Below are 24,264 nucleotides of genomic sequence, written 5' to 3'. Positions count from 1 at the left end.
GCGTCTGCGGCCTCTGGGGAGGCCTCCAGGCCCCTGCGGGGTGACTGCTGAGCCCGCTGACTCGCGCCCGCCCCCCCGTTCGTGCCGTGGCGATGCCCGTGCGGTTCCTTAAGGTTGTGGAAGTCTTGGGGCGGATGACCCAAGGCTGGAGGCCCCGCGCGGGGTCTGGGAAGCTTTGTCTCTCTCCGTCCGCGGACGCCAGGCCTCCGCGGTGTTCTCCCCTTGACCGTTTGGCCACGGCGTCACAGAAGAGCAGGTGTGTGGAGGGGCCAGTCCGGTTCCGCTGGCTTCTGAAGTGCTCGGGGCGGCGCCGGGCCCAGCGGAAAGAAGTGCTGTGTAAATGCTGCACGCTACTTCTCCGGACCTCCGTACTGCCGCTTCCTTACCAGTTTTTCTTAAATTGGTTCTTTTTTTTTTTTTTGAATACGTTCATCTCATCATCCGCAAGCAATTCGCAGTAGTTTCTTTTTCTTAACACGCGCCTGAAGCCCCACATGTAAGGTCACTCCGAGCCTGCCGGCGCCGTGCCGGGCCTCGGGACGTGCTGCTGGCGATGTTGGGGTAACCGAGGTGGGGCAGGGGTGCCCTCAGGCTGCTGTGGACTGACCGAATCCCCGCGCTCTTGTGCCTTTAGTGTCTTTCCCCTGGGCCGTCCCCCCCCCCCGCCCCCCCCAAAGTGTGTCCCAGCATCAGAGAATGACAAGCTGCAGTTGTCGTTCTTACCAGCAGAGGGCGCCCGGTCTTTCTGGGCCCTGGGGGCTCTCCCACTTCTCTGAGTCCGTCCAGCCCTGCCTCCCGCTCTGTTTCCCCTTCTGTAAGTGAGTGGGCGGATGCGACCTCTCTGAGCCCTGGCTGTGACCTTGTGTGAGGCCGTGCTGCATGTATACCCCAGGGACCCCTGGCTGAAGGGGTGGCCAGACGGCAGCTGTGGCTGGTGTGGAGGAGGCCGGGTTCGAGACCCCGGGCTTCAAGCTTCTCAGGGGGCTCCTCGCAACACAGATCGACCCAGCGGGCAGGGCTGGGAGGGTGGAGCTAGAAGGGGAGGAGCCTGGCCCAGCCTGGATGGTCAGGAAGGGCTCCCTGGAGGAAGGGATGTCAGAACTGAACACCTCAAGGACTGATGGCAGCTTGAGAGGTTGCTTAGGAGGCTTATTTCCTGTACGCTGTCTGGGGCCCTGAGAGCTGCTACTGATGGCCCCACGTGTGCTCAGGCCCTCATCCCCGTCTGATGTGCCCAGGCCAACCCAGCCTTGGCCTAGGGGCCTTTCTTGAAGCAAGCTTGTCCAGGGGAGCACTTTTTGCCCTTTGGCTGCCTAGTTGAAGCCCGCGCACCACTTTTCAGAATGGTGATTGAAAAAAACAAAATTTTTTTTTAAGTAAGCCCTACACCCAACATGGGGCTTGAACTCACAACCCTGAGATCAGGAGTCGCGCGCTCCACCGTCTGAGCCAACCAGGCACTGGAGCGATGACTTTTAAAGGCGAAAAATAAAGTCGGGTTACAAAGGATACCAATTAAAATACAGTCAGCTGGAGATTTTTTAAACTTGTAATCCAGTATTTCTGTTCTTCCTCCCTGGCACATAAAATAACAGGAGGTAGTGAGGAGCCGTCACAGTCTGCAGGGGCTCCTGCGTGACGTGGAAGCACCTGTCATTGCAGTTGATGACACGGTCACAGGGCTGCTAAATGCTTCTCTCTCTCTCTCTCTTTCTCTCTCTCTCTCTCTCTCTCTTTCTCTCTCTGTTGCCCAGGTTAATAAGAAGGAAAGGCTCAATCTCATTTCAGTTCACTTAGTGAAAGTAGAGATGTCCCTTTTGCTCACTCAAGTTTGTGGAACCCTGGGGGCTCAGTGGACCCAGCTGGGTGGGACTCCTGGAGGCAGCGGCCCAAGTCCCAAGGGCTGTCTTCCCTGGCAGGGCCAGCTCCTGCCCCCACCTCCTCCCTCCCCCCTCCCCCCTCCCCCTGCCCTGGGGGCCACCAGGCTCACGTGCCCACGTCAGAGCTCCCTCACTAGGTCTGCGGGAAGGTGATGCGCCAGGGAGGCTGCTGGCCGCCTGTAGCGAGGGCTCAGTGAGGGCTCAGCCGGGGCCTGCGTCAGTTTCTTCCAGCGCCCCACCCCCACCCAGCACAGCAGAGAGAATGGGGTTCCGGAGCCAAGTGTAGGACTCTGTCCTGCATCGACTTCTTGGCCTGACTCCGTCCCTCCCCTGCTCGGAGCCTCCTGTTCCCTGGCTGCCCTGGGGCAGAATCCAGTACGTCATAGAAACTGAAAAGAACACAAATGTCTCATCCAGTGAATGGACGAACAGACTGTGTAACGCGTGTGCAGCACGGTAAAGGGGCAAAACTCAAAATCCTTTATGCTCCACGAAAGAGGCTAGCCGCAAAGGGCCACGTATTGTTTATAGCCGCAAAGGGCCACGTATTGTTTATAGCCGCAAAGGGCCACGTATTGTTTATAGCCGCAAAGGGCCACGTATTGTTTATAGCCGCAAAGGGCCATGTACTGTTTATCTCCATTTTAGTGCGATATCCACAGAAGGCAAAGCCGTGCAGACTGAGAGGCCAGCCTTGCCTGGGGCGCGGTGGCTGGCCCCGGACTTCCCCAGGACTGTGCCGGGCCGCTGTTGGGTTTGGGCTACATCCCTTCATTCTGTGAGCCGCTGCTGTTACCCTGGACACAGGGCCGTGCCCGGTCTGCTCTGACGGCTGCTGTGTCTCTGGGACGAGGCCCGGCACTAAGTAGCCATTGGGGAACGTTTTGCTGTTGAGGGTGTTTCAGGAGTGGGGAGTCTGGGAGGCCACATGCATCACAGTTAAGAGCCTAGTTCAGTCCCTGGCTCCACCACTTACCAGCTGTGCGACCTTGGGCAAGGTGCTTCACCTCTCTGGGCTCAGCTTCCTCATAGCACCAAAGTACAGATTCATTCTCTTATCCACAAAAACAAAACAAAACAAAACAAAACCACAAACTGAACACCTGCTCTGGGCCCTGGCCCGAGGCTGGGCAGCGTGGGGACAAGGTGGTGACAAAGATAGACCCAGCCCTGCCCTTTCGGGGCTCCCCATCTAGCGGGGGAGACGAATGACAAGCAGGGAAATTTTGTGATACTAGCTGCGTGATGTTTGTGTGAAGCTGCTCGAGGAGCCGTGGGGAGACGTGGAGGGAAGGCGTGGCTCGTTTGGCCGCACCTCGGGGCGGCGGTGGTGGCAGCGAGGGCCCTTGAACGGAAGACAGAACCCAGTGGGTCGTTGGGAGGGGCATTTTGTTGTGGAGGCTTGGTGTGGGGGGAAGAGAGCGCTGGCAGAGGCCCGGGGGGTGGGAGGGGGTGGAGGGGGCCCGGGGTGTGGGGAGTCACAGGCCTGGGTCCTCTGTGCCCGCAGCCCAGAACGTGACCGTGGATGAGGTCATTGGTGCCTACAAGCAGGCCTGCCAGAAGCTGAACTGCAGACAGATCCCGAAGCTCCTCCGGCAGCTCCAGGTACCCGGGTGGGGGAGGCGGGGAGAGGAGGCCGGGCTCCCTCTGGCCCCCAGCAGCCTCCGGGCCCCTCTGCCTGCCCCGCGCAGGGGACGGTGCACAAAGCACTGCCCAGCCTGGCCACCCAGCCCAGGGCCCGTGTGAATACATCCTTGAAAATCCTCTGTTCGGTTGTGAAAGCAATCGGGCTCTTCATGAATATTTAAACAGTATGGAACTATATAAAGTGAGAATGTGGGCGCCTGGGTGGCTCAGTGGGTTAAGCGTCCGACTTGAGCTCAGGTCATGATGTCACGGTTCGTGAGTTCGAGCCCTGCGTCAGGCTCTGTGGGACAGCTCGAGCCTGGAGGCTGCCTCAGAGTCTGCGCCTCCCACTCTCTCTCTGCCCCTCCCCCACGCGCACGTGCATTCTCTCTCTCAAAAATAAACATTTAAAGATAATAATAACAAAAAAGAGAAAAATAAGAATTTCAAATATCTATCACTCCCCAAAGAAATTCTCTTCCCCAGGGGAAACGTGCACGTTTATTCTTTATATTCTCTGTTCAATATATACGTTGTCTGATTTTTTTTTAAAGTTTATTTAGTTTGAGAAAGAGCACAAGTTGGGAGGGGCAGAGAGAGAGGGGGACAAAGAGAATCCCAAGCAGGTCCCGCACTGTCGGCCCAGAGCCTGATGCCAGGCTCGACCCCACAGACCGTGAGATCGTGACCCAGGCTGAAACCAAGAGCCGAACGCCCAGCCGACTGAGCCACCCACCGGCCCGTGTCTGATTTTTTTTTTTGTAATTAAAATATTATAGGCACAAACAAGATCCACCTTTCACTTCTTAGGTCTCATTTCCCAGGAGTCCCACTGTTGATAGCTTGGGGGCTTTGTCCTCTGGCCTTTGCTGTGCTGCGTTTGTGAGAGGGCAGTTCACTATCCAGAGTTACACAGACACAAGGGTACCTTCCACTTTTATGTGAACGGGGCACTCCTGTGCCTGTGGCGTGTTCCCCCTGTAGCCGTGTGCCACAAGGTGCCTGTCCTCTCTCTGGATGGGTCATTCCAGAATGTTCCAAGGTTGCTTGTTTCCAGGGTTGTTGTTCCCTTAGCATTACTGTGAGCAGTCACTCTTGCCATCCAGCTAGGGACTTCCTGCTCACTGGGTTTAAGGGTTTCTGGGAGAATTCCAGAAGGGCTTGTCGGCAGCTCCAGGGAGAGACAGTCACTCTGCGTGGTGGCCAAGAGTGTGGGTCCTGGAGCCCACCATCTGGTTCCGACCAAGCCTGTCCCTCGCTAGCAAGTGACTTTAGCAAAGGCTGGCCCTGAGCCTTTAGTCTGCCCATGGTTTTGTCACAGCACCCGCCCCACGGGTTAATGTGTGTGGAGCCCCGAGAACAGAACGTGACCCCCAGCAGGCCCACACCTGACCGCTTGCTGTGTGGGGCCTGGGGCCTGGCCTTCACCCCCAGGCCTGTCAGCCTTCCCTGCCTCAGCACCTGCTTCACAGCCTTTGTGCTGGCCGCTCCTTCTGCCTGGGATGCCCGCCCCAGAGATGCCCAGCTGGGGCGGAGGGACTGTGCCCCGGCTGCCTGGCCCGGGCCCTGTGGGTGCAGAACCGCCCCTCTTCTCTGAGGCCCTGCGCGCGGCCCCCACCTCAGAAATGGAGCCAGATCAGAGCCCCGCCCGCCCCGCTGTCAGGGTCCAGCCTGGCTCCTGAGGGTGTCTTCCTGTCTTCACCATCCGCTCTGTTCCCCCAGGAGTTCACAGATCTTGGGCACCGCATTGACTGTCTGGACCTGAAAGGTACGTGTCTGGACAGAGGCCGGGACCCTTGTGGGGTGGGTCTGGGCTGGCAGGTCCTGCGGGAAGAGGAGGTTAGCCAGGGCAGGGGCAGGCGCCCCCCCTGACGTGAGGCAGGCGCGATAAGCCTCCCCTGGCCTGGAGCCCGCGTTTCCGGCCCCCACCCCCCCGGGGCACGCGAGTGCACACACACACACACACACACACACACACACACACAGGTGCACTAGACGTGCCCGGCCCTCTGTCTTGTCCCAGGCGAGAAACTCGACTACAAGACCTGTGAGGCCCTGGAAGAGGTCTTCAAGAGGCTACAGTTCAAGGTCGTGGACCTGGAGCAGACAAACCTGGACGAAGATGTGAGCAGCCCCTGCCACCGCCTCACCTGTTCCCTGAGCCCTCCGGCCCCTCTGAGGTTTGGGGGGAGGGGGCGCTGCAGCAAAAGAGCCTCCTTGGACAACAGCTGGGCAGGGCCTCTTGAAGGACAAGATGGGGACACAGCCAGTGTGACCAGAGCGGGTGTGAGGAATATTGGGGCTCTGGGGTGGGGCCCAGAAAACGGGGTGTCGGAGACCCACCCCAAAGGCAGGGGACTTGGCGCAAGGGAGGGACTTGGGGAGCCGGGCCTTAGTGGGGGCAGCCGTGTGACCACTGGAAACCTTTTCAGGAACCCCTGCTGGAGCTAACGGCACCTGTAAGGGAGAGTTTAAGAAACTTTCAGAAAGCAGCCTCCCCATTTAGGCCTAGGTGTCCTCGCCTCCCCAGACTTGGAGGCCACCGGGAGACCCGGTGGGTGGGCTCCTGGAGAACTGAGACCCAGGAACACCAGGGCCTGTCCTGTTCACGCGCCAGATCTGCCCGACTTCGGGGGTGGTGGCGAGTAAGAGAAAGCAGACGGAGTCCGGCAGGAGCGGGCGGGTTGGTTCCCGGAACCCGGAGGTGCCAGGGCAGCGTCAGGGCTCTCCCCTTCCCTTAGTCGCGTGGCCCCCACCTCCTAGCCTCCTGGGCCTGCCTCCACCTGAGCCTAAACGCCGTTGTGTGTGCCACAGGGCGCCTCGGCCCTCTTCGACATGATCGAATACTACGAGTCGGCCACCCACCTCAACATCTCCTTCAACAAGCACATCGGCACCCGGGGCTGGCAGGCCGCGGCCCACATGATGCGCAAGGTGGGTGCCCCTCACCTGTACCCGGGGTGGAAGGGGCTCGGGCACAGGGGGGGTCCAGGCGCTTTCCCGGGGCACCTGTCCCTTGGGACCTGGCTTCCCGAGCCCTCGGGGCGTGGGCCGTCGGTGGGGCGCCGGTGCCCAGCTTCCAGGCTAGTGGGAAAGCGGCGCGAAGGGTGCCCTGCCCCAGGCCAACCCTGACCCCTTTTCCTCCCTTCACGCATCTTTCCCCCGTCCTTCGCTTGCCCGCGACATACCCCTTGGAAGTGGCTGTGGTTGCCACCCCCTTCCCTCGTGCGGGGCGTCTGCCGCGGGGGAGCCTGGGGGCCCCTCCTGGCTCACCCGCGGGGCTCCGGGCCGGCCCTTCCCTCACGGGGCCCTGGTGCCCACCGGGCCGCGGGGCGGGAGATGCCCCGGGGGGCAGGGAGGGCCGGGCCGGCTGTCGCAGCCCCGCCCCTGCCCCACCAGACCAGCTGCCTGCAGTACCTGGACGCCCGAAACACGCCCCTGCTGGACCACTCGGCACCGTTCGTGGCCCGCGCCCTGCGCATCCGCAGCAGCCTCGCGGTGCTGCACCTGGAGAACGCCAGCCTGTCGGGGCGACCGCTGATGCTGCTCGGTGAGCTCGGGGGCCGGGGGCGCCGGGCAGTGACGGGGCGCCCGCCGGGCACCGGGGCTTGGCCGGTCACGGCACTCTGCCCGTGCTCCCCCAGCCACAGCGCTGAAGATGAACGTGAATCTGAGGGAGCTGTACTTGGCCGACAACAAGCTCAACGGCCTGCAGGACTCGGCCCAGCTGGGCAACCTCCTCAAGTTCAACTGCTCCCTGCAGATCCTGGACCTCCGTAACAACCACGTGCTGGACTCAGGTGTGTGAGAGGTCTGCCCACCCCACCCCAGCCACCGAGCACCCGCCGTGTGCCCAGCCAGGTGCCCCCGCGGTGCTGGAGACACAGCGGTGGCCAGGACGATCCCCGCCCTGCCCTCCTGGGGCTGCCGGTCCAAGAGGGAACATCCCCAGGCAGTGACCGCTCAGACTGGGCAGGGCTGGGCTGTGGGAGCCCAGGGAGGGCGTCCTGGAGGAGGGGACAGCTCAGCGGAGACGTGCAGGATGAAGCGAGGTATTGAACAGATAATTAAAATAATTACCACCTGGAAAAAGTGCCCTGAAGGAAACAAGGCTGTTGGGACAAGGGGCCAACCAGACGCTATTTAAGATGATGTGGGGAGGGGGCCTCTGGGCGGCCATGTGGAGAGAGACTGGAACCGGCCATTTTAAAGACCTAGAAAAAGAATCCAGGCAGGGGAACAGCAAGTGCGAGAGGCCCCGAGGTGGGAAAGAGGCTAGATGGTGGATGTCTGGGGGGAGACGAGGCCACGGTGAGCTGGGGGGTAAATGGGAAGGAGGAGGAAGTGGTTACTGAGAGGAACTCCGTTTCATCCTCTTTACCGTTGAGCGGGGTCCCCTGGCCTCGGTGGGAGGAGAGGGCTGGGGGAATGGCACAGGGCCTCGAGGCCGGGCCCGGACGCCACAGTTACTGAGCAGCTGGCACGTGCCGGGCCTGCTGCCTGTGGGCTCACAGCCGTGAGACAGAGGTGTCTGCCCTCGGGAGAGACACCGCCGAGACAGATGAACAGATTACCGAGTCTGTCGGACGGTGAGATGTGCTCTGGAGAAAAACAGAGCAGCAGTGGTGGGCTGGCGGTGGACTGGCGCGAGGGCGACACTCGAGCAGGGTCCTGAAGCGGACAGGGCGCCGTCGTGTGCTGGGCCTGAGCCTGTGGGGGGCGGGGGGGGGGGGGGGGGGTTCCGCGCTCTCACTGGCCGGCGGCTCTGGTGCCCCCGGGAGAAGCACTTAGACCACAGGCGGGACTCGCCCACGGGTCTCCTCCAGGTCTGGCCTACATCTGCGAGGGTCTCAAGGAGCAGAAGAAGGGGCTGGAGACCCTGGTGCTGTGGAACAACCAGCTCACGCACACGGGCATGGCCTTCCTGGGCATGACGCTGGTGAGTGGGACCTGGGAGAGGGGAGGGCGCCCACGTGTCCGCCGCCACCTCTCAGCCCCGTCGTCTTCCCCGATCCGGCGCCTCCCGCAGTTCAGGAAGCCTTGCAGGAGCCCTTTCCGTGCTGTTTGAGCTCTCCTTCGGCTCCCACGGCCTCGTTGTCCCGAGGAAAGTAGCCTTGCTCTGGCTTCCCTTGTCTCTTGGCGCCCAGCATGGTAGCCTAGCACAATGACTCGCACAAGGTGAACATGTTATGCATGGGAAGTTACTCTTTCTGGAAGCCTTCAGTACGTTTTAAATCTTTTAAAATAAATACGTGCGGGGCGCCTGGCTGGCTCAGTCCGTTGAGCAACTGACTTCGGCTCAGGTCATGATCCTGTGGTTTGTGAGTTCAGGCCCTGCGTCGGGCTCTGTGCTGACAGCTCAGAGCCTGGAGCCCGCTTCGGATTCTGCATCTCCCTCTCTCTCTGCCCCTCCCCTGCTCGCGCTCTCTGTTTCTCAAAAATAAACATCCAAAAAAGTTTTTTAAATAAATACGTGGTATGTAAAACAAGCCCACAGGATACAAAGACTCCCGTCTAAGAATCACCAACGGCCAGGTCTGTGCCCTGAGCCCGCGGGTGCCAGCAGGGAGTGGGCCCGGGGCTGGGGGCGGACAGGGCGGCTGGCGCTGGGGCCGCTTCTAAGTACGCGAAGGACCTGGCCTGAAGCAGGATTGTCCGGGCGACGCTGCCGGAGAGGGAGCACTCAGTGTGCCTCTTTCCTGACCGGCCTTCGGGGCCTCGCCTCACTGTCACGCCCCGCCCCCTGCAGCCGCACACACAGAGCCTGGAGACGCTGAACCTGGGCCACAACCCCATCGGGAACGAGGGCGTGCGGAACCTCAAGAACGGCCTCATCAGCAACCGCAGCGTGCTGCGCCTGGGCCTGACCGCCACCAAGCTCACGTGCGAGGGTAGGGCGCGGGGCCGGGCCAGGGGAGCGGTGCCCGCGGGCTTGGCGGGCGGCTAGCCCGTGGCCAGCCCCTGCGGTCCCCCTCCCAGGCGCGGTGGCGGTGGCAGAGTTCATCGCCGAGAGCCCCCGCCTCCTGAGACTGGACCTTCGGGAGAACGAGATCAAGACGGGCGGGCTCATGGCACTGTCGTTGGCCCTCAAGGTGAACCGCTCACTGCTGCGCCTGGACCTTGACCGTGAGCCCAAGAAGGAGGCGGTGAGCTGAATGGGCCCTCCCCTGAGGCCTCTGGCGGGCGGGGCGGGCCGGGCTGGCCCGGGGGTTCCCCCGCCGGCCAGAGCCCTAGCCGGGCCGCTCCGCCCGCAGGTGAAGAGCTTCATCGAGACGCAGAAGGCGCTGCTCGCCGAGATCCAGAACGGCTGCAAACAGAACTTCATGCTGGCTCGGGAGCAGGAGGAGAAGGAGCAGCGGCTGCAGCTGTCGGCCTCCATGCCCGAGATCACCGTCACCGAGCCCCAGCCCGACGAGGAGCCCGGGGACGAGCCCGCCGCCAAGGCCCAGGAGAACGGGGCCCCGGACCCCGCCGCCGGGCCGGACTCGGACTCAGAATCAGACTCTGAGGAGGAGGATGGGGAGAGGGCCGAGGCCCCCTGCCCCGCCCTGGTGCCCCCCTCGGACTCCCTGGGCCCTGGGGACAGGAGCCCCCCAGGCAGCCCCTCCTCCCCCACCGAGCAGCGCATTTCTGTGTCCAGCCCGGGCCGGGGCCACAAAGTGTTTGTGGTGACCCGGGTGGAGAGTCCGCCTGAGAGGGCAGAGCCCCCTGTGCCTCCCGCCCCTCCCGCCTCCCCTGCCCCTCCCGCCTCCCCTGCCCCTCCTCGTCCTCCCTCCCCACCTGCCTCAGCCTCCCCTCCCGCCTCACCTGCCCTGCCACCAGCCGAGGCCGTCAGCACTCAGGACCCGGGGGTGTCGGAGCCTCAGTCGCAGCTGGAGCCGCCTCAGTCAGGGCCACCACTGCCCAACGGCCTAAAGCCCGAGTTTGCCCTCGCACTGCCCCCGGAGCCGCCCCCAGGGCCCGAGGCCAAGGCGGGCAGCTGTGGCCTGGAACACGGTGAGTGCCGCTCTGGGGCAGGGTGCCCAAGGGCCCTGGGTGCTGTGTGTGACCCCAGGCAGGCACCTGCCTCTCGGAAGGCTTCGGTTTTCTCTTCTTTAAAATGGCCCGTACAGGGGTAGGAAAGAGTAGGACTTGACCCTTGGCCCCCACCTTTCTTCCCTCGGATCCGGGGCAGCTCTCCCTGGGAGGGAGCGAGGCCAGATCTGTTAACTGGAGTCTAACGGTCTCACTGGTACCCGAGACCCGTGCTGCCCTGGGGGTCAGACTGGAACCCCCATCCCCGCCTGCCTGACAGGAGGTCGCCTGCCCTTTGTCGCCTCCCCTTGCAGAGCTGAGCTGCTCCAAGAACGAGAAGGAGCTCGAGGAGCTGCTTCTGGAAGCCAGTCAGGACTCTGGGCAGGAGACACTGTGACACTTTAGGTGAGGCAGGGGCCCCAGAGGGCTGGGGGTGAGGAGGGGCTTGGGGGCTGGCAGTAGAGCCCCTGGCTCTGACGGGCCCTCCCCCAATCTCTCCTCCCCAAGTTCCTTTTCCCCCCCTCCCATCAGTCTTCGATGAGCTGAGGCCAGAGCCATGAGAATCTGCTCACCTTCACCCCCAGCCTCCCTGAGGCCCAGGCCGCCGGGGGTGTGGGGGGCCTTGCCGGGGGCCCCCGCCCCGCACAACAACACTACACGGAGTGCAGGAGCTGCAGGGGGTGCCCTCCCCGCCCTGACTTAAGCACTTGTATCTCTGTGTCCGGCATTCGAAGGCTCTGGGCTGGGGGGAATGGGAGGAGGAGGTCTCCGAGGACATCGGCCACCAGGCTGGACGCCTTTTCAAGAGGGCCTGTTCGGCCCGGCTTGCCCTGTGGCGGGCAGGAGTCCCGGGTGGTGGCGGGGTGGCCCCGGGGCACAGGACCGGGCGGAGGGGCGGTGAGTGGTGGTGGTGGAGATGCGGAGAGCAGCCCCAGCTGGGGTGCGGGCCGGGGCTGGGGGTGGGGGGGTGGGGAAGCTGGGAGCAGAGAATCAGAGCTTTCTTTTTCTTAAGTGCAATAAATCTATCAGGGAGCTGGGGCGGGGAGCAGCCAGGGTTCTGGAGACCCTGCTCTTCAGGCCCCTTGAGGCTGCGCCCTGAGAGGCACTACAACCCCCGGGGGCGGTGTGGGTGTGGGGTACGGGTGGGCAGAGGGTGGGGGAGGGGCTCCTCCTGTCGGTGCAACTCTGTTCACACCTTTTCTAATAAACCAGAGCTGGGTTCACCACACTCGCCTGCTCTCTGCTGGTGCTGATCGTGGGCGCCCCCTGCGGGAGTTGTGGGCACAGGGAGCGGGGCGGGCAGGGCTCGGTCGTCTGCGGGGTTCGTGCCGTGGTCCCCCAGAGGGAAACTGGGAGGCTGGACAGACAAAAGCCACATTTCCCGCAACACTCCATGCCTTGGTGCACCCCCTCTGCCGACTTTTTTTTTTTTTTCCCCTCTCCTGTATCTTCTTCCCACCTGCCAATCCTGTGTCTCCAGAGGGAGACAACCCCAAAGTATCTTCCGGCTTCAGGCCTAGGCTCTCAGGGTGTGGTGGAGACGAGCCGTCCACAGCTCAGGGAGCATGGGCACCGGCTGGCCCCCGGCGGCCCCAGACGCTCCGAGAGTGCGTGGCCCTTCAGACTTCCGGGCGCCAGAGCCAGGAGAATACACTTCTGTTCTAAGCCACCCGGGGCCCGGGACTCTGTTGTAACAGCCCCGGGGCCACTAACAGACCGGCCGTGCGGGGGTCCTGGTTTCCACCTGGATCCTGGATCCAGTCCTGGATCACAAGGGTGGCTCCCCTTGGCTAAGTGTTTTCCCTTGGCCTTCGGCTGCCCAAGCATTGCTGGGGCTTGTGAAGACCCAGCGAGTCTAGATGCTGTGGCCAGACGTCCGTGCCGGTACACGGGGTGTGTTTTCGCGCATGTGAAAGTTCAGGTAGCAGGCAGCCGTTCCCCACAAAGTGACTTGTGGCCCCAGGTCTCGCGTGGCTCTGCCTCTGCTTAGGCCCCGGGGAGCCCCTGCACCCGGCAGGCGGATGGGGGAGGAGAGTGGAGAAGGCAGACCTGCTTCTTCACTCGGCGCGACGGGAAAGGGACACACGTCGCTTACGTTCCTTTCTGTCCATGGGAACCAGCCCCGAGGACTCACCTGGGTGCGGGGTCCCAGCGGCAAAGCTGCACAGACCGTGGCAAGGCCGGTGGCCCGTCACCGTCCCGGCTATGCCCAGCTGCCCTGCGACACCCACCTATCCCCCCACTTAGCTTTGTTGGACTCAGGCTTTGTCAGCGTCTAAGAGACACGGGCCACAGATGGCACCACGTGACGGGGGCCGCGGCTTCCCCCCCCCCCCCCCCCCCCCCCGCCAGTGTCCGAGTTTGTTCCGTCTGGAGCGGGCCCTGCTTCTGCTGCTCATCTGTTCCCGCCTCAACTGGAGGTGGCGAGAAGCGGGAGGCGGAGCCAGATCGGCGGAAGGGAGGCCAAGGGGAGGGACTTACCGGCTCCAATCCCACGCCTGCGGACAGTGAACTAATGGCATCTCAGGGTCCCACGTGTCTCCGTGGGGGCTTCACTCTCCGGCAGGCAATGCCCCCCCCCCCCCCCCCCCCCCCCGCTCCCCCCGCTGCCGGAGAACATCTCGCAGGTGTGGGTTTACTCCAAGCTTAGCCCTGCCGGGACTGGAAGGCAGCGCCTCAGTCACATGCCGGCTTCCTGCCCCGTGTCCACTCGGAAGCAGTCGTTGGCCGGTGGAGTCGGGGTGCTGTGCCCAAGCCTTGGAGCTGAGCAGTGCGAGGTCAGTACCCCCACCAGGCCGCACGGCCTGAGGGTGGGTGCCTTCGAAGAGTTCTCGGCTCCCTCTGGGCCTGTCCCCTCAGCCCTTAGGGCCTTGGCTCAGAGGTCACACCCTTGAGCTCTGGTCACACGGGACGGGTTAAGTGCTGGTCCCCCCTCCCCAGCTGGACTGGATCAGGCACGCCGCGGGCCTGAGTGGGTGGCTACTTGGACCAGCGAGGACGTAGAAGGTGTCTGAGGAGTGCCACCTGCCTCCTCGCTGTATCACACGGGTGGGAGGGGAAAGTGTGAGCCGCAGTAGCTAAGAAACACCACCGCCCCCACCGCGGCCCGGCTCTGGCTCCGACCCTGTATGTCCCACAGGTGCCCGTCTCTGCGCCTCAACTTCCCAGTCCCCAAGGGGCTCATCAGGTGGCCCTGGATGGCCTGTGGGCAGGTGCTCCCCGGACAGTTACTTGTTCCGGGGAGGCAGCGCTGCCCGCCCCAGCTGGCGGAAGTGCCGGCGAACCCTAATTAATCCATTACGCCAGGGGCAGAGCGCCACCCTTGGAGGGGACCAGCCTGCTGAGGTCACCGGGGACACCGCCCTCGGAAATGCCTGCAAAGGGGCAGGCTAGGGTGTGGGGACAAGGACCTGGATCCCCCGAGGCCTCTCGGCGCTCCCTGTTGCCTGAGTCAACCCGGCACGTCCGTCCTTCTGCCCTGCCTCAGTGGCCTCACCCACCGCCCCCACGCCCTCTCCTGCTTCCCGGGATGCCAGCAATGAGGCCCCGGCAGAGGCTGCCCGACTCCCCAGGGGGTGACGTGGGCTTGGCGGGACGGGGCAGGCCTAAGCCAGGGAGACCAGGACATGAAGACCCACCGGGGCTTTCACATCTCCATTTATTGCACTTGAACCCGGGCCGCTTCTTCACTGGTCCTCCGGCGCCAGCTCTCAGACGCCGGCACCGACAACGCTGCGCCTGCCTACAGCTCTCTCCGGCTCACAGCTTCGCCTGGGGGTGGGGGGCGGTGTGGCCACCGGAGGCCTCATCCCAGCCCGGCCGAACCCCTCACACCCCGATCTGGGCGGCGGGAGGAGCCGTTGCCTCCCGGGGCTCCCGGGGCACCCACTCGCGGCCCGTCCCGGGCCGTGGTTTGCCCCCGTGCGCCCGGTCCCGTGGGCGGTGGGCCTCGCCGGCGTGCCCGGGGGCGTGCCCGGCGCCCTGCCCTGCCCCCAACGCCCCGGGCGCGTGGCCGGCTCCGTTGGCGGCGTGGGGCGCGGCGTGGGCCGGGGACCCGGGCGCGCTGGGCGGCTTGAGCGCGCTGACCGCCCGGATGAGGCCCATGCGGCGGCGGATGGAGTGGTCCAGGTTGACGGTGCAGCGCAGCAGGCTCTGCGCCTCGGCCACGGTGAAGGGGAAGTCGGCGCCCAGGAAGCGCTCGAAAAGCTCGGGGTCGCCGTCCAAGTCCAGCACGTTCTGCAACGCCTTGGTCATGGCGTGCAGCTCGCGGCTGTTGTCGCAGAACACGTCCCAGAGGCGCGCGCGGGCCTCGGGCGCGCCCCCCGCCTGCTGCCGGTCCTCCAGGCACTGCAGCGCCCAGCTGAGGCGGCACGGCCACTGGTTGGCGAGCACGACCCACGCCACGGCCTGGCGCGGCGTGGGGCCCGCGAAGTCCCCGTCCTGCTGCTGCAGCAGGCGCACGGTGATGGGCACGGTGTTGACGATACGCCGCATGGACACCACGTTGTCGGGCACGTACTCGTACAGGCAGTCGCGCTCGTCGTGCAGGCAGAAGAGCGCCTCCTGGATGCGGCGCGCCGCCTCGGCGTCTATGCGGCTCTGCGCGCCCTGCGCGCCCGCCTGCGTCTCCACCGCCAGCAGCTGCGCGTCCTCGCCGCCTCGCCCGCGGCAGCCGGGCCGCAGCCTGCGCGTCATCTCGCGGTAGAGCAGGTCGTCGCGGCTCTGCACGGCGTCGTGCAGGAACTGCAGCTTGGTGCGGCGGCCCATGATGGGCACGGAGAAGGGCAGCGTGACCGTGCGGTTGAGGAAGAGGTAGCCGTTGTCGGCCGTGCCCTTCATGGAGCCGGCGCTCTCGAGGCACGCGGCCAGGATGCTGGGGTCCACCACCAGGATGAAGATGAAGGGCGCGTGGCTGTCGGACAGCAGCGTGTTGATGGCGTTGAGCACGCCCACCACGCGCTCCGGGTAGCACGTGTCCAGCCCGGTGACCTCGAGCACGACGCGCAGCCGGCACCGCTGGTAGATCTCCAGGAAGCACAGGAAGTCGGTGAGCAGCTCCACCTCCTTCTTCACCTCGCACATGAAGCCCAGCTGGCTGCCGAACTTCTCGCGAGACACCAGCCGCTCGATCTTCTTGCGCTGGCTCACGAACAGGTGTTTGCCCACCGAGTACACGGCCATGAGCAGCCCCGAGCCCGACAGCGTGGTGGCCGCGCCGCCGAACACCCGGAGCAGGCTGCCGCCGGCGGCGCCGTGGCCCGGCGCGCGGGCGCCCACCGACAGGTAGAGCAGGCCCACGCCGAGGCCGAGCGCCGCCAGCAGCGCCAGCAGCGCCAGGCACACGCGGCGCCGGCAGTGCCACTCGCGCTGGCGGAAGCCCGGCGTCGCGGCCGGCTTGTTGCCCAGCACCGAGTACACGCTGAAGGGCAGCGCGCCGTAGTGGTGGCGGATGCCCTCGCACAGCGTGGTCACCAGGCCGGCCCACAGCTTGTCGGTGCCCGCGTACTGCCAGGCGCTGAAGCGGATGAAGAGGAACTTCACGTTCTTGCGCCGCAGGTGCACCTCGGTGATGACCGGCTGCAGGAACACCAGGTACCACAGCAGCCGCGGGAAGCCCCAGCCGCGCACCGCCCGCGGCTGCCACCGCACGCGCCGCAGCTCCTCGGCCTCGCGCTGCGCCGCCTCCTGCTGCATCAGCGCTGCGGGGAGCGAGGGGAGGGCGGGCGCGGGGGACCGCGTGAGGGGCGGGGCGGGGCCCGGGCAGGGGGCGGGGCCCAGGAGTGGGAGGGGGGGGCCAGCCGCCCCCCCCCCCCCCCCCCCGCCCCAACTCCCCGGACGAAAAGGAGAGGCCTGCGCCCCGGCACTGACGGAAAAGGGCTGGGGGCGGGGCCCAAGGTCGTGGGTGGGCAGAAGCAGAGCTCCCAAGGGGGAGAGAGGACGGGAGCGGGAAGGAAGGCCCTAAGGAGTGAAGGAACGCGTGCGTGCGAGGAGCCGCGGAAGCGAAGCGCAGGGCAGCAGAGTACAGCCTTGGTCTGATTTTCCTGGCTCGGTGCTCCACCTCCTCCTCCTCCAGGAAGCCCTCGCTGATCCCCAGGCTGGGTCAGGTGCCTCCTGGGCACCCCAACCCTACCCACTACTGGGGGGGGGGGTTCATCCCTCTCTGGGGACAGGTCTGTCTCCCTCTCTGGACTGTGAGGCCAGGAAGGGCAGGGCTCTGGTCGTCTTGGGCGTCCCGCGTCCCCTGGGCGCCAAGGAAGTGCCGGGGGAAGGAGTGTTTGAAGGATGGATCATGAGAGGTTGAGGGGCAGGGTCGGTCTGCTCTTGAGGTCGGTGAACGAATGAGCGGGCCTGTGTCAGTCACCTAGTACAGACCAGGAGCTCCAGAATGCTGCTTCCTTTTTCCTTCTAGCTGAATGTTTTCTCCTCCCAGGACCCTGTTTGTCGCTGTGTGACGACACAGGGGCAGAGGCCGGCTCACCGGGGCCAGGCTCGTGGAGGTGAATCTCCTCCGGCCCCTCTGGCCACCGTCAGGCTGGGGTCTGGGCAAGGCTTGAACCAGGTCCGAGCTGCTGCGGATCCTGGCCACGTGTCAGGCCCTGTGCTCACTTAACACCTATCTGTTAGGGGTCTTGTGGACACCAGGCCCTGCCCGGGCCACTGCTGAGAAGAGATGGGTCCGGGGGACAGGGGGTGGGCACAGGAGGGGCTTTGCGGGAGCCAGTGAGGACCCTGGGTCTTCTCCCCAGAGTGTTGGGGAACCAGGGAGGGCTTTTGAACAGGGGGAGGATGGGGCTAGATCTTTATCTTTAAAAAGATTCCTTGGAGCAGATCTGGCAGAAGAGGGGATGAGACTGTTGGCCGGGAGGCCAGAGAGGGAACGAGCGGGGAGCGGGGGGCAGAGGCTGCGGGCATCAGGAGGGACCTGGTTAATGCTGACTTCCGGGCCTCTGGACTGGGGCAGGCCGGGGAAGCCTGAGGCTGGGCAGGGATCAGAGGCTCCGTTTCCCCTCCTCCGTCCCCCCCCCCCCCCCCCCCGCCTCCCTTCCCCAACACACAGAGAGCCTCACCGGTGATCTTGTCCAGCATCATGTGCAGACGGCAGCCAAAGGGGGCATAGAAACCCACGGTCACAGGGACAGGCACGTGGCAGAGGGTCTTGGCCAGGCAGCTGCAGTAGACATCATCTTCTGTCAGAATATCTGGAGGCCGGGGTGGGGGGCGGGGGAGGGGAAACTGAGTCAATGAGGCTGGCCGGGCACCACCATCCACCCATCTGCCCCCCAGAGAGCCCACCCTCAGCTCCTGCCCGCATCGGCATCCCTCTCCCCACTTCCCCGAGGTGACTCGGGTCAGACCCGCAGATGGAGACTTCTGGGGCAGTAGGCAACCACCTCCTCCGGGTCACATGTGTCCCTCCGGGCACCGCAGGAGGAGCTGACCCCAGACCCGCCAGGGAAAGGCCAGGAGACACCCCACCGATCCCCAGCACAGAGGCCCGTGGGATTTCGGCTGACCTGGCCCTAGGTCACCAGGCCCAGCCATCAGCCTGTGATTCTCCCAGAAAAACCCCATGGGCCTCTCTCGGGACCTGAGGCTCTCAGATGCCCAAGACACCTCTCTGCAGGCTCCAGAATCTTGCGTGTCAGCTCCTGCCTGCTCTGCCAGCCTGGCCCCAGTGTGGAAGGGCCCTGACAGTCACACGCTCCTCTCAGCTTCCTGTCCATCCCTTACCCTGATCTTTCTCCCTCTCCAGGACCCCATGCCTACCAGCTCCCGTCCTGCCCCCAAGCCCAGGCAGACCCGCCTCTTGGTCCTGGCCCTGCCACCTTTCTCTGCATGACCCAGATAGAGCGTTGCCATTGAGCGAGGCTCAGTCCCTCCTTCTGGAGGGTGGGGTGCAGAAACACCGGGCAGCGTGGATGCTACAAGGATGGGCCGGGGCGGGGTGGGGGGGGCGCTTGGTCAATGCCATGGTCTGGGGTGGCCATTTAGGGAGCAGGTTCAGGTTTAAGTCCTTGTGCATTACGGCGTCCACTTGACTGAGGGCACCCTGCCCCCCAGATCCCCCCGCCGAGTGCCACTTCTCAGCCTGGGGTTGGGGCACCAGAACGGCAGGGTTCAGCTGTGGGCTGTGCCGGGCCAGCCTCCGGGTGGGTGCACGGTGGGCCCGTGGTGGGCCCGTGGGCTGCAGGATCCCCGCCCCCTCCCCGAGGTCAGCGCCAGGCCTGGGGGCCCAGCGGGGAGGGCAGACTCAGGACGAGGTTGGCTAAGGGGGCGGCCAGGGTGGATCTGGCCCCACTCTGCCTCATGGCTGGGTGACCTCACCTCGTCAAGCCTCTGCTTCTGTGAGTGACGTGGGCGTCACGGCCGAGAGCCGCCAGCGACGAGGTGGTGCCTGACCTGGAGCCCGAGCCCCTGCCTGGCTGTTGCTCTACTTTCAAACCAGACCCGGAACCCGGCCACGTGTCCCCATCTCCCCTGCCACCCCCTCGGTCACCCCCCTCGCCCGCTCGGACTCCGGCTTCCCATGCTCACCTCCCACAGCGCACCCTCCTGTTAGATTCCCAAGCCAGTTCGCGGCTCCCGCCTCCCCCTCCCCACAGCCACCAGGCTGTGGCCCCTTGTGACCCTCCCCACACACTGTCCCTGGAACGGGCCACCTCAGAGTCTGCATTTGCTGATCCTTCTGCCGCTTACTTGAGAGGACTGCCCCTTCTTTGCTCAAATCCTGCCTTCCTGAGGCCTCGCCCGATGACCCTATTCAATTTGCGAGCCCTGATGCTCCCTCTGCTCCTCTCCCAGCCCTATTCTCCCCCAGCGTGCCTGTTGTGGGGTGACACGCTTAAACTTCTCTGATTCCTCTTACGGCCCGTACCCAGCTCCCCTCCGCCACCTAGAGATCGTGAGCTCCGTGTGAGGGGGGCAGCCTCTGCCCTGCTCCCTGCCGTCTCCCCACCCCGCTCCCCCCGGAACAGAGCTGGGCACCCAGGACAGCCGTCCAGTCCCAGGATGGGTGGATGGATGGATGGATCCCTCCCCTGGCCACGCTGTTCTCTCCAGCCCCCAGGCCAGTCCCTGCCTCTTGCTTCGGCTGCATGTTTGACTGTCTGCCCCACACCGGAGCTGGGCAGCAAGCTGGCGCCTGTCACCCCCTGCCCCAAGTTCTCCCTGGCCTGCCGGGCTGGGGGAGGGCGGGCCGGAAAGAGAGAAAACAGAGCAAGGCTGTCAGCAGAGGGAGACGGCCAGGGCCCAGACCCCTGGCTGGCCCGGACGGAGGCCCCATGGACAGGGCAGGCCTGGCCTGGCAGCTTCGGATCCCGACGGGTGAAGCAGAGGCTCGGGCGGGGAGGAGCAACCCCCCCGCCCCCCCCACCAACCCCGAGACAGGGACCAGAGTGAGCGGGGAGGTGGGCAGGCTGAGGAGCAAGAGGCCTGGACAGCGGGGTAGGGGGGAGAGGCGGCAGGGACGAGCCCGCAGGAGGACTGGGTAGGCACCCGAGCTGTAGGTGAAGGAACCGCAGGCTGCCGGGGCGGGCAGGGGGCGGGCATCACTGGGCCTGCTGGGCTCCAGGAGGGTGCCGGCTGCAGGGGGCGGGGCCGGGCCGCCGCTGGCCATGGCAGGTGCTGCGGTGGCAGGTGACATGGTGGGCCTGGGGGGCGGCTGGGGGGCGCTGGCCGGTTGCGTGGGGGCAGCAGCGGTTGCAGGTGGCCCGTTCTGGACCCCTGGAACGGAGCAGAGCCGCTGTCGCAGGGGGCTGGGGGGCCGGGGGCCGGGGGGGCAGCCGCTGACACCCCCCCGGTTGTTGTAGGCCAGCTGCCAGCGCACCTGTGGGGGCAGCCGGCAGGGCCCGTGGGCTGGAAGGGCCGCCGGGTCACGGCGCCACTGGTGACAGCATCCTGGAAGGAAGGAAGTGGAGGGTGACTGGGCCTGGGTCCCTGAGCCCTGGCGGGCACTGGAACCAGGTCGAGTCTTCAAGTGGAGGCCGGGGCTGGTCCTTCCTCTGAGGCCCCGGAGAAATCAGAGAAAATGAGGAGGGGGTGTGGGCAAGGGAGGGGCCGGTCTCCGTGCTCTCCCGTGGGTGGGAAGAAGAGGTGCAGAGACCTGGGCTCTAGCCGGGCGAGGGGCTGGAGCGGGGACGACGACTCGGGAGTCCCTGCTGCCCCCAAAGTCCTCGGCCCCTGGGGGATGGGTCCCCAGGGCTCGGGGAGCAGGAGGGAATCCATCAGGAGCTGGCCTGGTTGGTCCAGAGGAGGCTGGAGTGGTGGGAGGTGGCCAGGACTGAGAAGAAGGGGGCGGCCTCACACCCGGGCTCCGGCAAGGCTCGTGGGAAGGGGGCTGCCCCGGGAGGCCGGGGCCTCCCGAGACCGCGCTGCCCCCGCCCCCGCCCCAGACCCCCATTCGTACCCACTCAGGGGTGGGGAGAGCTCACAATCCGGGCTGGGGGAATTCTTCCCACGCTTGGGGGAGGGGTAGGCCGGCTGGGCCTCCCCCTCTGACACCCCCATCCTGGACTCACGCTTTTGGGCTCCTCGGGGCCCACGGCCCCCACCCGCGGCCCCTTTACGCAGAAGCCTCCGTGGGGAGCAGTGGCGGCCCCTCTCCTGGGCCCTCAGGTTCTCCTTGTGTTCAGCCATCCACTCGGCGGCCTCCCCGCTCACAGACCACTCTCCCTGCTGGGACGTCCCCCCAAACTGAACCCCTACCTTTATGGCGCCCCAACTCCGGGTCCAAGAAGTAGCGCTCGGCGGGGGTCCGAGAGGGCAGGGCGCCCTTGGCGAAGTGGACGGTGTAGTGTTTGTGCATGGCGGCGGGGGCCCTGCTCGGGGAAGGAGAGGGCTCAGTGCCCGCGCGGCACCCTTGGGCGTCGGCAGGAAGAGCCCACCCCCGAGACGTGACCTGGGACAGGTGAGAGATCCTGTCCCTGACACTGGGGCCCTGGGTCACCAGGGGGGCGCGGAGGTGCTCTTCAGAGTAAAAGTGAGTGGTCGCGGCGGGGGAAGGACAGCTAGACGTGAGACAACGGGGAATGGTTATGCGGGTGCTAGGGGCTGATTTGGGGTGCGTGAGATTTCCCAGGGCTGGTGATTGGGTGTTTGGGCGCCCCTGGGGGCTTCTAAGAGGCCAGGACAGGGGGGCTGCCGGGCAGCTGTGGGCTGGGGAAACACGGGAGCCTGGGGGTGCCGAGTAAACTCAGGGCACCACCAGGTATTGGGGGTGTGCGCTGTGGGAGGTGGCGCCTGGCGTCCTTTGAAGGGACATGTAACTGGCGTGGTGAGAGCTGGGAGCCCCGGGAGCCACCGGGTGACTGAAATTCCAGGGCCGGTACATCTAGGGCCTGAATGAGGGCGGGAGGGGAATCCTGGGGGAGCACATTACATCACGGTGGTCCAACCCGGGAAGAGACTCAGCAAACTCGGGGCGAGATGGGGGGCGCACAGGTTTAAACCGTAAAGAGCTGAAAGCAAAAGGGAGGGCGGGATGCTGGGGGGGGGGGGGCGGCGAAGCGGAGGGGCAGAGGAAACCGGGGTGAGGACGGGCTCAGTGAGGATTGGGGGCCCGGCGCGTGGCCCCTTCCCGCCTGCCCCCCACCTGGGGCCCCCCGTACCTGACGGCAGCCTCCAGGCCCCAGCTCCCTGCCCCGCCGAGCTGCTGTGCCAGCCTCACCGCCCGTCAGCACGGGCCCCACCGGAGACAGGGCCCGAGCCGGGTGCCAGCCGCCCGACCGGTTTGCCCGCCCTGCCCCCGCCCCTTCCCCTGGAGTGCCCGCCCTGCCCCGGTGCTCTCTGCTCTCGAGGACTGGGGGCTGTCCTCCCGGGGGATCGGCAGACTCTGCCCGGGGAAGGAAGCCGGCCCCGGGGTTGAGAGTCGGGAACTGAGAGGAGGCCACAGTCCCGGGTTCAGATGCCAGTTCCTCCAGGGCCCAGCTGTGTGGTCTTGGGCAAGTGACTTCACCTCTCTGAGCCTCACCTTCCTCATTGCTGAGTGGGCCAGTGACAGCCAACCTCCCGTGGTTGTCAGGAGGAGTCCGCTGAGCACAGAACCTGGCACTCGGTAATGACGGCAGTGAGCACCTGTGGGCACCGGCTGACCCACTTACCAGGCCGCCCTGGATGCCGCCCTACCGGGAGCCGCGCGTGGTTTATGCGCTTTCCCTACAGTCAGCCCTTCTTCCTCACCACTTCCCCGGGGGCAGCCGTGAGGCCATGACAGACGAGGAAACGGAGGCCCAGAGAGATGAAGTCCCTCGCCCCAGGTCACATGGAGGCAGGGTAGGGCTTTTGAAAGCAGTGGTTTGTGCTGCAGGCTCTGGGGCTCCCCTCCTGTCCGCTGGGTGGGTGGGAGGCTCCCTGCGGCTGCCTGACAAGGAGTCACGACAGGGTGATGGGGGGGGCGGGGGAGACAACCACCGAACGGTGCCCGGGACAAGGGGGTTCAGGACGAGACAGAAGGGAACCCAGATGGTCCAGCAGGCTGCCCCTCTAGGGGTTCCGCCTGGGCGACCAGAGCCGTGCATCCTTTTGTCTGCTGGGGGCCAGTCCTCTCTCCTCCTCAGGTCTTCAAGCCGCTTTTCCTGGGAAGGCTTCCTCCCTGTCCTTCACCAGTTGGGGACTCTGCCCACTGCCGCCCCCAGAGGCCCAGCCAATGGGGACGGGGCGGGGGGGGGGGGGGAAGGCGAGTATGTCTCAGTTGGGGGTGAGTCTGCAGGGGGGGAACCTCCAGGATGGGCCCAGGAGCTTCTTGAGGGCAGGACAGGGCCAATCCCCTGCCCACCTTGCCCAGCCTGAATAACCAATTCATTCGGGAAGCATCTGCCAGGCTCTGTACTGGGCAGAGCCAGTGCCCCACAGAGGGATCCAGAGGGACCCGGGCAAAAGTGTGCTGAACAGGAGTAAACGGCACGGGCCAGAAGAAGCGTCCAGGGGTCCTCCGGGGGCTGGGGGCACAGCGAGGAACCGCTCAGAGGCCAAGCGGCTGGCTCCCGGGTGCCCAAGAGGGAGGAGAGTGGGGAGTGGGCCAGAGGTAGGGCAACCTAGGCAGGAACAGCATGTGGGGAGTCCAGAGGCAGGCCAGGGAACAAAGAGCTTAGCCTTCTAGGCTGGGGGGCGGGGGGGGGGGCAGGGCAGGGCAGGGGCCAGATGGGGTGTCTTCGCAGGATCCTCCAGAGGTGAAGGAGCCCCCACCCACCGGTGGTTGTTTTAAGCGAGAAGACCCTTTCTCCTCCCACTTGGGTCTCACCCCAGCCTCAGTTTACAGCTCTGAAGCGGGCAGCGGGGCCTGGGCAGAGTCCCGGTGTGTGATACCCTTGGGTGCTATGAACGTAAAGGGGGGAGGCGGTGGGGGATGGGTACCACTGCCCCGGGGGGCAGGTCGGCCAGGCTGCTGTTCTGGGTAGGACTTCCATCCGCCAGGCACCTCAAGAGTGTGTGCGGGGGGTGGGAAATGAGGGCGTCTGGCCCGTCTCCTCTGGTCCGTCCTCGGTGCAGGTAGCCCCAGGCCCACCCCCGCCCACACTCCGGGTGGCCTCAGCCCCGCGCCCCAGGGAGAGGTCTGTTCTGTGCGCCCCATTGGGCAGAGGACAGCCCCAGACTTGTTGACTCTGGCAGGGCGGCCAGCGCCCGGGGCCACCCTCCCCTGCCAGGTGTGCAGGGCAGGAGGCTGTGGGCTGGGGGTGGAAGGGGCCTGCGGGGGGGGGGGGGGGGAGCCACACAGGGTGCTGTGCTTCCCACCTCCGCAGGACGAGTG

At 65.3% G+C, this 24,264-nt stretch overlaps 2 protein-coding genes across 5 annotated transcripts in view; one reads left to right on the top strand and one right to left on the bottom strand.

Moving 5' to 3' along the window:
- The window catches only part of PPP1R37 (protein phosphatase 1 regulatory subunit 37), a 41,247-nt gene extending 29,529 nt beyond the window's left edge, over positions 1 to 11,718 (top strand). The window contains exons 2-13 of one of the 2 annotated variants that reach the window (XM_060651421.3): positions 3,388 to 3,485; positions 5,229 to 5,274; positions 5,530 to 5,630; positions 6,321 to 6,440; positions 6,906 to 7,056; positions 7,151 to 7,306; positions 8,333 to 8,445; positions 9,256 to 9,397; positions 9,486 to 9,652; positions 9,761 to 10,502; positions 10,835 to 10,925; positions 11,052 to 11,718. In XM_060651421.3, the coding sequence (XP_060507404.3) occupies positions 3,388 to 3,485; positions 5,229 to 5,274; positions 5,530 to 5,630; positions 6,321 to 6,440; positions 6,906 to 7,056; positions 7,151 to 7,306; positions 8,333 to 8,445; positions 9,256 to 9,397; positions 9,486 to 9,652; positions 9,761 to 10,502; positions 10,835 to 10,917 (1,919 nt within the window). In that variant the 3' untranslated portion in view covers positions 10,918 to 10,925; positions 11,052 to 11,718. Of the gene's footprint in view, positions 1 to 3,387; positions 3,486 to 5,228; positions 5,275 to 5,529; positions 5,631 to 6,320; positions 6,441 to 6,905; positions 7,057 to 7,150; positions 7,307 to 8,332; positions 8,446 to 9,255; positions 9,398 to 9,485; positions 9,653 to 9,760; positions 10,503 to 10,834; positions 10,926 to 11,027 lie in introns of both variants that reach the window. The other variant, XM_060651420.3, reaches the window with a different exon arrangement.
- Positions 11,719 to 14,161: 2,443 nt separating this feature from the next.
- Positions 14,162 to 24,221, bottom strand: NKPD1 (NTPase KAP family P-loop domain containing 1). Of its 3 annotated transcripts, none has more exons than XM_060651435.3 (4): positions 21,225 to 24,221; positions 20,016 to 20,417; positions 17,588 to 17,719; positions 14,162 to 16,219 (listed from the first exon to the last, which is right to left on the bottom strand). In XM_060651435.3, the coding sequence occupies exons 1-4, from the start codon at positions 21,322 to 21,324 to the stop codon at positions 14,349 to 14,351; spliced, it is 2,505 nt and encodes an 834-aa protein (XP_060507418.2). In that variant the 5' UTR covers positions 21,325 to 24,221; the 3' UTR covers positions 14,162 to 14,348. The 3 variants fall into 3 exon arrangements, with proteins under 3 accessions (XP_060507418.2, XP_060507419.2, XP_060507420.2); XM_060651436.3 differs by lacking the exon at positions 21,225 to 24,221 and having other exon boundaries at positions 20,016 to 20,243; positions 20,347 to 20,417; XM_060651437.3 differs by lacking the exon at positions 20,016 to 20,417.
- Positions 24,222 to 24,264: the final 43 nt, after the last annotated feature.

The sequence above is a fragment of the Panthera onca genome, chromosome E2 (genome assembly GCF_046562875.1).
Source record: "Panthera onca isolate mPanOnc1 chromosome E2, mPanOnc1 haplotype 2, whole genome shotgun sequence".
Classification (NCBI taxonomy): Eukaryota; Metazoa; Chordata; class Mammalia; order Carnivora; family Felidae; genus Panthera; species Panthera onca.
The sequence above is the reverse complement of the archived record's forward strand: the minus strand, read 5'-3'. Positions and strand labels throughout refer to the sequence as shown.

Coding starts and splice junctions, on each gene's coding strand:
- NKPD1 (XM_060651435.3), bottom strand. CDS start 21,324: ATGCACAAACACTACACCGTCCACTTCGCCAAGGGCGCCCTGCCCTCT. Junction 20,418..21,224: donor GGAGTTGGGGCGCCATAAAG/GTAGGGGTTCAG, acceptor CCTTCCTTCCAG/GATGCTGTCACCAGTGGCGC. Junction 17,720..20,015: donor TTCCTTCACCTACAGCTCGG/GTGCCTACCCAG, acceptor CCCGGCCTCCAG/ATATTCTGACAGAAGATGAT.